Source organism: Peromyscus eremicus, chromosome 8a (assembly GCF_949786415.1).
Source record: "Peromyscus eremicus chromosome 8a, PerEre_H2_v1, whole genome shotgun sequence".
Classification (NCBI taxonomy): domain Eukaryota; kingdom Metazoa; phylum Chordata; class Mammalia; order Rodentia; family Cricetidae; genus Peromyscus; species Peromyscus eremicus.
The window spans coordinates 12,040,913-12,053,711 of record NC_081423.1 but is presented as its reverse complement, the minus strand read 5'-3'; the positions used below and the strand labels follow the sequence as shown (position 1 = coordinate 12,053,711).

General features: G+C 46.4%; 1 protein-coding gene across 2 annotated transcripts; it reads left to right on the top strand.

Annotated features, from left to right (window-relative positions):
• Positions 1 to 498: 498 nt before the first annotated feature.
• On the top strand, positions 499 to 8,686 carry LOC131916699 (prostatic spermine-binding protein-like). Of its 2 annotated transcripts, none has more exons than XM_059270159.1 (4): positions 499 to 627; positions 4,279 to 4,404; positions 4,513 to 4,618; positions 8,073 to 8,686. In XM_059270159.1, the coding sequence occupies exons 2-4, from the start codon at positions 4,350 to 4,352 to the stop codon at positions 8,506 to 8,508; spliced, it is 597 nt and encodes a 198-aa protein (XP_059126142.1). In that variant the 5' UTR covers positions 499 to 627; positions 4,279 to 4,349; the 3' UTR covers positions 8,509 to 8,686. The 2 variants fall into 2 exon arrangements, with proteins under 2 accessions (XP_059126142.1, XP_059126143.1); XM_059270160.1 differs by lacking the exon at positions 499 to 627 and adding an exon at positions 650 to 740.
• The last annotated feature ends 4,113 nt before the right edge of the window (positions 8,687 to 12,799 follow it).

Genomic DNA, 12,799 nt, shown 5'->3' with positions numbered 1-12,799 from the left:
GATGTTTAAAAAAAAATTATTACACTTTGCATAGATACATTCTTTAATTTTCCCTAAAATAATAATACAAATTCCAATAAAAGATGCTGCTTTGATTTCTACTAATGGCTCATCTAATGGAAAATCAGCCTATGTAATCAATAAAAAAGGATATATAATCTAGACTACTACTGCTTCAACTCAAATATTAAAAAAGGAGGAATTGTGGGAGCCCACAGTGACTCAGTTTCCCAGTTTGAATCTGAAGTCTATTCTGAGTCATTAGAGTTCAGGCTTGCTTGCTCCAGGGCTGTGAGAAAGTCCTGATTAGACCATGGGAAGGAACACACTGTCTAGCTAGACACAAGCTGCTGCTGCTGGCCTCAGGCTGCTGACATCCATCTGGGAGGTACATCAAGATAGAAAATGATACAGCCTGCTCCTTGACCCAAGGACAGGGTAGACAATGGTTGAATGCCTGTGCTATGCACTGTTCTACTTCTGCCCTGCAAGTTTGTATATAAGCTGGCTGTGAAATCAACTCAGGCACTGTCCGGCATTGACTGGCCGTCCTCTCGACTCTGTTCTGTCTTCTTCATTGTCTCCAAATCCACAGGCCTCCACACAGCTGCCTGGTCAACTCTGGAGGTGAGGATTGGCTCTAGCTCTCTCTTAATGCCTTCCATTTTGTCTCCCTTTCTTCAGAGACACAAGGCAATCAGAGGTTAAGGGCAGGGTGGAAATCCAGGACATCATCAGGGGTGAGTAGGGTTATGGCTCCTGGGCTTCCTTAGCATGCCCTGGCTGTGCCCACCTCCTGTGGCTTATCTACTTAGAAGATTCACTGATCTTCCTTACCCATGTCTCTTGCTCTTCACTTTGGTCTGAGCTAACCCACTCAGGGCTGGAATGCCCAGGCTTGGGAAGGGCTGATACCCCTCATAAGGGAGGCACATGGGGAAGGACTTTGGGATCAGAAGTGATCATAGAAGCTGGAAGGTCTCTCTTCCAGTTAAATCTGGTAGCCTTAGGGCCTCTTGGTAGTGACAGAAACTGCTCATGTGAGCTGAGAGCTTTGCAGACCCCAGGTGTGCAGACCCTTTCTTTGGACCTTTGCTCTGCTCCAGAGGCCAACCAGTCCCCTGGGACAGGCCAGATTTTGACTGTCCTCATCAGTGTCCACCTCTAGGGCTCTGCCTTTCTCCTACAGCACCCTAAGGATCTTGGGATCTTGGGTTACTGTTGCCAAGTTTGTCAAATACAAGCACAGTCCCCCAGGTCAATCAAATTGCAGACAAACAGTGAACACTCTTGAAAGGTGTCTTGGCCTGTACAATGTTTAGCATATCCTTATTCTTTAAAAACTGAATATTGGGGTACTGAGGAGATAGTTGAGTGAGTAAAAGTGCTTGCTGTGCAGTGTAAGGCCCTAAGTTTGAATTCCCGGCACCCACATAATTCTAGCCCAAATACAAAGCTCCAGGTTCAGTGACCCTGCCTCAAAAAATAAGGTTGGGGAGCTGGCGAGAAGGCCCCACGAGTAAGAGCACTTCCTCCACAAACCTGAGGACCTGAGTTGGGATACCTAGCACTCAGGTTAAAAAAAAAATCCTGAATGGCCATGAGTATCTATAACCTCAGTATGGGACATGGCAGGCAAAGAGGCAGGCAGATATCAAGAGCGCTTTGGCCAGCCAGGCAGCCCAGGGGAAAACTGGAAGGCCAGTGAGAGACATGTCACCAGGCACTAAGGTAGACAGAGATAAAAGAAGAAACTCTGTGTCCTGCTCTGACCTCTGCATAGTCACATGCATATGTAACATGCATGTGCTCCCACACATGCTCAAACACGTGCATTCATACACACACTTCAGTAATGACAACAGAAGCATATTTTAATTCTGTGCTATGTCTACAGGGTCTCACTATGTAGCCCAGGCTAGCCTTAAGCCTGGATTGTCCATCTCTTCCTCACAAGTGCTGGAGATCACAGACAAGCAACACCACACTCAGCTATAGTTAGACTTTAAAAATGAAACGTTTGGAGCCTGGTTTGTGGTCCAGTCCTGCAATCCCAGGAGGTTGGCACAAGAGGATCACAAATCCAGACCAATCTGGCTACAGAGTCACTTCAAGGTCAACTTGGACAGCTTAGTGGAACTCTGTCTCAAAATATAAAGTAAAAAGAGGATTGGAGCCTGGCATGGAGGCTCATGCCCATAATGTCAGGACTCAGGAGGCTGAGGCAGGAAGGTTTCCACCATGAAGAAGGTCAAGGCCAATCTGTTTAATCTCAATCTGTGAGATCCTGTTTAAAAAACAAGTTAAGTAGGTACATAGATAGATAGATAGATAGATAGATAGATAGATAGATAGATAGATAGATAGATAGATATAGACTGAAAGACAGACTGAAAGACAGATTGAAAGACAAACAGAGAGACAAATAGCATATGTCAGGCTCTATTCAACTCTCAGAACTTCCAAATAAGTAGGTGATGGCCTGGAATTACTCTGCAGGTAAGGGTCTTGCTGCCAAGCTTGGCAGTCTGAGGTTGGTCCCTGAGCTTACCCAAGGGAAAGAGAGAACTGACTTCAACAAACTGTTCTCTGACCTCTGCAAGCATGCCATGGCACAAGGTACTCCCCATTCAATAAACAATGTCCAACAAGTAAAAAATCGGTAAATGCCTGGGCTATACTTCCACAAAAATATTATGCATTGGTTATCTAAAATCAAATTGAATTGGATATCCTTTCTGCATTTCCTGTGGAGGCTGGCTGATTTGGGATGCATCTTAGCAAGTACGAACAACAAACCTGGGGTTAAGAATAGTCTAGACGACGTGGAGAGGGGACTTCTCCTCTTTGCTTAGTACAACAGCTGCCAGAGACCTCCCACTCCCACTGAACAACACCAGGAGAGGAGGTTCTGTCTTGCTGGTCCCAGAGAACGCCCACTGAGGTCAAGGTCCATCTCTGGTCTACTTGCCTGAGCAGAGGGGTCTCACTGTGGCTGGTGCCTCCTTTGGGGTGAAAGGGGAGGAGGCTCCAGATGGGAAACTGTGAGCTGGACAGACCCTGCAAAAGATTCAAGCTCAGGAGGGTGCTATGGTAGAGTTGGCCACCTCCATACAACTGTCCACCTGGGGCCAGACTTCCTGGGAACTAGAGGATGAGGCATGTGTCCCAGAGAGGTGGAGGCAGAAAGAATCTGTGGGTCCCAAGGAGAGGCTGACACACCAGGGCTAAACCACTTGGTACCTCCTTTTCTTAGGTTATAAAATGGGCACCGTATTGATGCCAGCCTCAGGCTGCCTGGAGAACTGAGGGCTATGTTGAGAACTCTGTCTGCTCAGTTGGTGGGAGCTGCTATGAGCAGTGTGTGGAAGGGATATGCATGGCGCAGGTGTTTTAAGTGAAAACTCTGAAAAGATCTTAGGTAACAACCCATAAAAGGAAGGGCGGTGGGACCTATGCGGCACATTCTCCCAGTACAGACCTGGACCCATTTTTCCCTGAGAAGCCATGAGCAGGATGCATCTGATTTCCCCTCACATATGCTCAGGACTCTGCATATCTCATATGCTGGAGACAATCATATTTCTTGGCTGTAGGAACCTGCTTAGTCTGGATTTATGGAAATCAACAGTGTGACCACATTCTCCCACTTTCAGTTCTGAAACTTCTGTGCCTTGGTGGGATTCAACAGGATGTCCTCTGCAAATGCAGAGGACAGCATGGACTTTGAGGTTCATTTGTTCAAAAGCAGAGATGAGGAACACAAATAGTGTCCCAGGATGTCCCGGATATATACCCATATTCTTGCAGGAAACCCTGCCAAGGGCGGGACTGTGGAGGTCCCACAGGTACAATAGTTAAGTGGTGTCGATATAAAGGAACCACCCAAGGGGCTCAGACCACACAGCACAGGTAAGGAAGGAGCAACAGTCCAGCCTGGTGCAGCAGGAGAGGCCAGAGGGGAAATGGAGGATGGGTTGAGCCAGATAGAGACTGAACCATGAGGGACAGATGGAGGGGTTTGGAACATGGTGTTTCTCCAGGAGTAGCTTTAGACTTTGGGGAGCCCAGTGTGATATGACATCATGGGATCTCTTGCTAAGAGCTGAGTTGGAATGGAAGCACAGTGACATTGGGGGGTTGCAGTGTGGGCATGTGGGGGAAACCATCCCTGGGCCCTTCTGAAGCCTTTAGAGATGTGGAAAAAGAGGGTTCTCAAATGTTCCCTTGTCTCAATCTGGGGTATGGAGGTCCCTTAAATCTGAGTCTTTTCCTCAGAGCCTTTCTGAAGTCTTGTCATCTCCCTGTGGCTCTAAGCACCAGACTTGTGCCCCAAACCCTCAGGAGCCATGCTGCTGTTGCTGACCTTGGCTGTCCTTGCTGGTGCCACCTGCAGAGCCCAGAGTGAGTACCTTACCTCCTTGTGGCCCTCACCTCCTGTGTCCTGTCCTAGGCATAAGGGCCTCTGAGTGAGAGAGTGGCCCTGAGTGTTTTCTGCCTCACTTTCCCCAGATATACTGGGCAATACAATCGGCAGCTATTTCTACATTCATGGTGAAGAGCAGGGGGAAATCAAGGCCATCCGGATCTTCTATACACTGGCCAGACGCCTCAAGGGGTGAGTAGGGTTCTGGCTCCTTGGCTTCCTGTAGCAGTCCCCAGTTGTGCCTGCTCCTGTGGCTTGTCTAGAACCCTCACCTGAGCTAGCCCACTCAGATCTGGAATGCCCAGGCTAGGCCCAGACTAGACAATCCTCAGGGAGGCAGGTGGAGAGGTACCTCCAACTTTATGATTCAGAAAGGATCATAGAGGCTGAAGGGTCTCTCCTCCCATAGTTCTGGTGGTCCTAGTGCTCCTTGGAGGTCACAGGAACTGCTTACATGGTCTGAGAGATGTCCTGGCTTTCACAGGACATGAAATGACCTTCACAGGACATGAAATGATGTGCAGTTCACCCTGCCATTCTGGACCTTTGCTCTGCTCTAGAAAGGCCAGCCATTCCCTAGGGACAGACCAGAGCTTGACTGTCCTCACCAGCTTCTGCCTCATGAGGTCTGCTGTTCTCCTAGAATGCCTCAAAGGCCTTGTGCTATTGTTGCCAAGCTTGTTAAATGCAAGCACAGTCCCCAAGGTTAATAGAATTTCAGATGTGTAGATGGAAGTTTCTCAGTCCTGCCAGGTCCTGCAGGAGCCGTTTTTATAATAATCATTCAGAGGCTTTACATTAATTACAAACTGTTTGGTCAATGGCTCAGGCTTATTGCTAGCTAGCTATTACATCTTAAATCAACCCATTTCTATTCATCTGTGTATTGCTATGAGTCTCGTGTCTTTACTGTGTTCTGGTACATCTTGCTCCCTTGGCAGCTTGGAGCATCTCCCCTCACTCTGTCTTTCTTCTCCCTGTATCTCTGCTTTGATTTCCTCCTGGCTATAACCTGTCTTACCACAGGCCAAAGCAGTCTCTTTATTAACCAATGGCAGCAACACATATTCACAGCATACAGAAAGACAGCCCACAGCACAGATGATCAATGGATGTTCTTTTACTGTGTCTCCTGTGTAATACTGAGGTCATCTTAATCCTTTAAACATTTGAAGTTGTGAGACAGGGAGAAGGCTGAGCAGATAAAATGTTTGCTGTGCAAGTACGAGGCCCTAAGTTTGGGTCCCCAGGACCGGTGTGAAAGCTGAGAACAGCAGCACAAGTCTGTAAACGTAAAGCTGCGGGAGCAGACAGGGAGATCCTGCTGGACTCAGCTGGCCAGAGTCTTACCCAAAATGCAATTCCAGGGTCACTTGGAGACTCTGCCTAGGAAAAATAAGGTGGCATACCTGGAAAAATGGCAGAGAAAGTAAGAAAGAGCATTTGCTCTGCAAACAAGAAGACCTGAGTTGGATTCCCAGAACCCATGCAAAAGGAAGATGGAGGGACTGTGAGTTAAGCGCTGGGGCAGCCACAGGAACATCTCAGGAGCTCTTGGGCTGTCATTCTAGCTGCCACACTGAACTTCCGTTCAGTGAGAGACCTTGTCTCCAAGCAATAAGGCAGATAGCCAGAGAGAAAGGTAGTCAGTGCCCTGCTCTAGCCTCTGCATGCTCAAAACATGCATCACAGACAGACAGACAGACAGACACACACACACACACTCCACCACCACTACAACAACACACACATCACCACACCATACACATCACACACCACAAACATCACATACCACATCACAAGCAAACACACACACACCACCACAACACCACACAAACACACCACACACACACACACACACAAACACACGACACACACACACAGGGACAGTGATCAGGAAAGACACCCAACCCCTAACTTTGGCCTCCACAACACAGGCAAACAGACATGTATACACTGCCAACACACACAATTCAGAACTGACAACATGTTTATACAAATCCCATACCACTTTTGTGGTATTGGAGGTTGAAATCAAGACATACCACTGTGTTTTGTCTATAGCCATCAATTTCATGAGGCAGGGTGTCCCTATGGATCCCAGGCTGGCATTAAGCCTAGAGTCCTCGCTCCTCATCCTCACAACTGCTGGAGAGTCTATGGCCATGCTTTTAAAATCCAATATTGGAGCCTGGCCTGGTGGTGCAGTCCTGTAATCTCAGCTACCTAAGATGCTGATGCTAGACAATATCAAATGTGAGGCCAAATGGTGCTTCAGGGCCCCTCAGGGTCAACCTGGACACCTGAGTAAACCCTGTCTCAGAGTAGAAAGCAGACAGAGGGTTGTAGACCACCATGGTGGCTCATGTAAATAATGTCACAACTCAGGAGGCTGAGGCAGGAGGTTTTCCACCATGAAGAAGTTTAAGGAAATCCTGGCCACAGAGTGAGATCCTGTTTCAAATAAAGTAAAAATGAAAGAAAGAATGGGTGGGGAAATGGTACTATGCTTAGTGGCTTACCTAGTACATGAGTGACCCTAGGTTCAGTCTCCAGTACCACTATAGAAGTAAAGGCTGGCAAGATGGCTCTGGCAGGTAAAGGTGCTTGCTGGCCAATCTGACCTGAGTCTGAACCATGGTACCCAGACAGTGGAAGGAGAAAACAACATCCAATAGTTCTCCTCTCACCTCCACTAAGGCCTTGGCACATGTGAGCCTGCATGGATAGACATACACAAATACACACACACACACACACACACACACACACACACACACACACGTGCACAAAATAAATAATAAATCAATTTCAGTAATAAGCAAATAAACCATGCAACACAAAATCTGCTTACACTGGAAATTACTCCAGTGTAATTATCTTTATAATTAGGGTTATCTGAAATTCTAGTTCAATGGGATATCCTTCAGGCATTTTACCTGTGGTATGATTTGGTATGTATTTTACATTGCAAGAGAAGGAAGTTGGCATTAGCAATAGTGTAGAAGACTTCTTTGCTTGGTAGAACAGCTCCCAGGGCTCTCCTGTTCCCTTCTGACAACACTAGGAGAGATGACCCTGTCTCCCTGGACTCTGCCTGTAAGGTCTGCTGACCTGAGCAGAGGGGTGTCATTGTGGCTGCTGCCTCATTTGGGTCAGACAGGGGAGGATGCTCTAGATGGGAAACTAATTTGGGCAGACCCTGCAAAGGATTCAGGCTCAGAATGACCTGCAGTGGTAAATATAGCCACCCAGGCACAGATACATGACCTGAGCCAGACTCTATGAGGACCTGTGAGAAGGGATGTGTGTGGAAGAGGTAGAGGAGGGACTCCAGGCTTCCATATCACAGCTGGGCACCTCTGGAGACTGTATTGTGAACCAGAACGAGGAGAGGGCACACTTATGAGTAAGAACAGGAATTCACCGCCGGGTGGTGGTGGCGGCGGCGCACGCCTTTAATTTCAGCACTTGGGAGGCAGAGCCAGGCGGATCTCTGTGAGTTTGAGGCCAGCCTGGGCTACCAAGTGAGTTCCAGGAAAGGCGCAAAGCTACACAGAGAAACCCTGTCTCGAAAAACCGAAAAAAAAAAAAAAAAAAAAAGAACAGGAATTCTTGAGGTTGTAATGACTTGATTTGTCTCCAGCATCCAGCTGCAGTTTCAAAATAACTGGAGTGATATCAAAGGAGTCCGTTCAAGCCGTTATGAAGAGTTTCTTCTGAATGATGACGAGTATGTAATAAAGGTTCTTGGCACTGTGGGATTGTGCCTGAACTCCCTGACCTTCATTACCAACAAGGGGACTGAGTTTTCCTTTGGTAAAAAAAAAGGACGTCCAATTGTAGAGAGTGGAGGTCCAGACCAGCATCTACAGACTGTCAATGGGATGCACTCACCCGTCTGCCTCCAAGGGATCGGCTTCAAATGGACCTATAACACAGTGATGCGTCCAGGAGAACCAGTGCCCATCTCTAACACTAACAAAGTGAAGGAAGATATCAAAGACAAATACAAAGTTGAAGACGACGATGATGATGATGATGATGATGATGAGGATGATCATAACATTGATGAGGAGTAGAAAGATGAGAAAAAGTAGTAGAGAGCTCAGATCTCAGTCCTGTATTGCCACATCGTATGACCTCCTCTCAGCCAAGCTCACCCATCTGGAGGGACCAGTGTACCAGGTGACCCTGGGCTGGAGGAGGCAAAGCCTCAAAGACCCTGTATCTCTGTCCAATAAACTCTGTGCATCCATATGAGCCTGAGTGGTCCTTGTCACCAAATGGGGTGGTTTGAGATCCCCCAGAGCCTCCTGTACCTCTCCACTTTTTGGACCTACACCCGTGCACTGAGTTAGGGTTTACACAGAAAGACCCTTGGTCAACTCAGCAGGCCTGAGGTCCCCAGAACGAAGCCAGCATCCAGCCCTGCCTGTCTTAAAGCAACACAGGGCCTGCAGGAAGAGCTCAATGTGTGTTGACCAAGCTGGCGGGGCCTCGCTTTGCAGTGGTCCCATGTAACTGTATTGAGCAGGTGCCATTGTCTCCTGTTCCTCTCCAGACCCTCCCGTTCTCCAGCCACCTCTTCCCTTGCCTTCTCCTGTCCTGGTCACTATCCTCCCTCACAAAGCTAGGCTGCCTGTGTAAGTGGTAAGTTGTTACCACTCATTTTCATATGTGGTGCACTCAGAGTTCATCAGTTACAGACAAGCAGGAGGTACTGAGCCCCTCTCTCCCTAGCTAGGAGCAGGAAAGTTCCAGGCTGTCTGCTATGTGACTGTACCCAGGGCCATTTAAGGGGCCATCTCAAGCCCCAAATTATTCATCAGATAAGGCTCTGTGTCCTAAACCAGTAGGACAGGAAATTGGGGATGGGCCAAGTCCTAGCCTATGGGAGAAGAGGACAGGAGTTTCCCAAGACTGGAGGACTTTAAGAACCATTGTCCGGGCTGGAGAGATGGCTCAGCGGTTAAGAGCACTGGCTGTTCTTCCAGAGGTCATGAGTTCGATTCCCAGCAACCACATGGTGGCTCACAGCCATCTGTAATGAGTTCTGGCGCCCTCTTCTGGCATGCAGGCAGAACACTATGTATTAATAAAAAAACAAAAAAAAAACAAAAAAAAACAACCATTGTCCTTACAGGCAGGACAAAGGCCTTGTGGTTGGGTTGGTGTCCCAGTCTCCCCACTGAAAGACTTGCCTGACTACAGAAGATGACCTGTTCAGGTTCCATATCCCCCATATTAGGAGTCTTTGCTAGGGTCACCCTCATAGACTCCTTGGAGGGAGTTTCCACTGCACTAGGTTTCCACATTCCATATTCCATAGACTCCCCCTCCCAATTTCAGTCATCTCTCTATGCACTTTCTCCCTCCACCCCACCCCTGGCTTGATCCCTCCTGTATTCATCTCCACAAGCCCCTAGTCCACCTGCAAAATCTATTCTATTTCCCCCTCCCAGGGAGATCAACATGTCCCCCCTTAAGCCCTTCTTGTAACTTAACCTCTCTGTGTCTGTGGATTTTCTCATGGGTATCCTTTACTTTATAGCTAATATTTACTTATAAGTGAGTTTATACCATGTTTATCTTTCTGGTTCTGGGTTACCTCATTCAGGATGATTTTTTCTAGTTCCATTCATATGTTTGCAAATTTCATGATGTCTTTTTTTTCTTTTTAACTGCTGAGTACTACTCCATTTTGTAAAGTGCCACATTTTCTTTATCCTTTATTTGGTTGACGCACATTTAGGTCATTTGCAACATCTGGGTGTTATTAATAAAGCCACAATGAACATAGCTGAGCAAGTGTCCTTGCAGTAGGATGGAGTTTCTTCTGGGTATATGCCCAGGAGTGGCATAGCTGGGTCTTGAGGTAGATTGATTCCCAATTTTCTGAGAAACCACCATATTGATTTCCTCAGTGGCCATGAAGATTGTACTCTTGCCAGCAATGAAGAAGTGTTCCCCTTGCTCCACATCCTCTCCAGCATGGGCTGTCACTTGTATTTGTATTTTAGCCATTCTGACAGATATAAGATGGAATAACAAAGTAGTTTTGATCTGCATTTCCATGATAGCTTAGAACGTTGAACATTTTTTCAAGTGTTTCAGCCATTTAGGAACCCCCTTGGAGGGAGAACAAGGATTGTAGAAGCCAGAGGGTTTGAGGACACCAGGAGAACACAGTTCACAGAATCAACTAAGCAGGGCTCATGGTGGCTTCCAGAGACTGAAGTGACAATCACAGATCCTGTATGGGTCTTAGCTAGGTCTTCTTTATGTATGTTTTTCTTTAGTTTTGTTTTGTTTTGTTGTGTTTTGGTTTGGTTTTTCAAGACAGAGTTTCTCTGTGTAGCTTTGTGCCTTTCCTGGAACTCAACTCTGTAGCCCAGGCTGGCCTCGAACTGAAAGAGATTCACCTGCCTCCACCTCCTGAGTGCTGGGGTTAAATGTGTGTTTCACCACCACCCAACCTGCTTCTTGGTGCTCTTGTGGGACTCCTAACAGTGGGAGTGGGGCTGTCTCTAGTTCTTTTGCCTGTTCTTGGGACCCTTTTCCTCCTACTGGGTGGCCTTGTCCAGCCTCGATATGAGGGTTTGTTCCTAGTCTTGTTGTAACTTGCTGTGCCGTATTCCACTGATATCCCTGGGAGGTCAGCTCTTTTCTGAAGGGAAACAGAGGAGTGAATCTGGAGCAGAGGGGTGGTGGTAGGTGGTAGGGAGGGGAGTGGAGGGTTGGGAAACTGCCATGATGTAATGTAGCTGGAGTTTTGTCCTGTCCCACCTGGGCCTGCAGACACTCAGACCCAAATAAACACACAATAATTAAAACTGCTTGGCCATTTGCTCAGTCTAACTACTGACTAGCTCTTACACTTAAACTCAGCCCGTTTCTGTTAATCTATATGTCACCACATGTTCAGAGCCTTTAGCTGTATGCCATTACATGCTGTGCCCTGAACTGTATGTTGGCGTCTCCTGAATCAGCCTTCCTCTTCCCAGAATTTTCCTTGTCTGCTTATCCTGCCTGTACTTCCTGTCTGGTTAATGGCCAATCAGCATTTTATTAAACCAATGTACAAAAGCATTATCCCACAACAATGTGATATACATGAGAAGAAGATTTTGAAAGTTTGACAATATGTATATAGGTGATCTTACTTCCTTAAACTTTACCATGTGGCTGGGTGGTGATGGTGGATGCCTTTAATCCTAGCACTCAGGAGGCAGAGGCAATGTATTCTGTGAATTTGAGGTCAGCCTTGTCTACAGAATGAGTTCCAGGACAGCCAGACCTACACAGAGAAACCCTGTCTCAAAAAGAACTAAAAAAAAGTATCATGTATTTAATTTGGAGCCAATGCTTGTTTACAGAAATGAAATAATAATTGTGTAAATGAGATAAAAGTTCTTAGAAGGAGATAGGTAAAATATGTTTTTAAAAAAAAATGAATTTTATATAATAATATAAGATTTTTACAGAGACTAAAAATCAAAGATGAAAACACAACGAAGAAAAGTTAAAGCTAAAAGCTACGCTCAGAAGATCTGAGCGAGTTATGCAAGGTTTTGGAAATTGACCTAAGAATGGTCTGTGTTTATGATAAAATTCCTAAGATTATACTTGTCCACTTGTGGTAATATTAGCAGAGTCTTTTGTTTTGTTTTGCTTTATTTTTGAGAAAAGATTTCTGTATGTAACAGCTCTGGCTATCCTGAAACTCACTCTGTAGACCAGGCTGGCCTCAAACTCACAGAGATCTGCCAACCTCTGTGAGTCTGGGATTAAAGGTTTGCACTACCACAGCCTAATGACAAAGAGTCTTAAAAGACAATGAATGTATGTCTAATTAATACAATGTCTTGCCTTTTGGTCAATCTTTCTGTTTGTTTTTTTGAGAAAAGGTTACCCTACATAGCCCTGGCTGTCCTTGAACTCACTATGTATACCAAGTTGGCCTCAAATTCAAAGAGATCCACCTGCCTCTATTTCTTGAGTGTTAGGATTAAGGTGTGTGCCAAAACACCTGACCATGTTTTTTGTTAACTATATTAGACTTTAACCACTTGGGGAAATTGAGTCATAACAAAATAAGAATGTAGTGGTTTGAATGAAAATGGCCCTCAAGGTGTGGCCTTGTTGGAGGAAGTAGGTCACTGTGGGTGGGCTTTGGAGTTTCAGAAGCTGAAGCCAGGCCCAGTGTCTCTCTCTCTTCCTGCTGCCTGCCCATCCAGATGTAGAACTCTCAGCTCCTTCTCTAGCACCATTTCTGCCTGATGTTGCCATGTTTCCTGCCATGACAATAATGGACTAAACCTCTGGACTGTTAGACAGCCCCAGTGAAATGTTTTCCTTATAAGAGTTATT

What these genes read in the sequence shown, in the direction of transcription:
- LOC131916699 (XM_059270159.1), top strand. Translation starts at nt 4,350, where the DNA reads ATGCTGCTGTTGCTGACCTTGGCTGTCCTTGCTGGTGCCACCTGCAGA. An exon ending in TGCCACCTGCAGAGCCCAGA is followed by an intron (nt 4,405 to 4,512) that starts GTGAGTACCTTA and finishes CACTTTCCCCAG; the next exon opens with ATATACTGGGCAATACAATC. An exon ending in CTGGCCAGACGCCTCAAGGG is followed by an intron (nt 4,619 to 8,072) that starts GTGAGTAGGGTT and finishes ATTTGTCTCCAG; the next exon opens with CATCCAGCTGCAGTTTCAAA.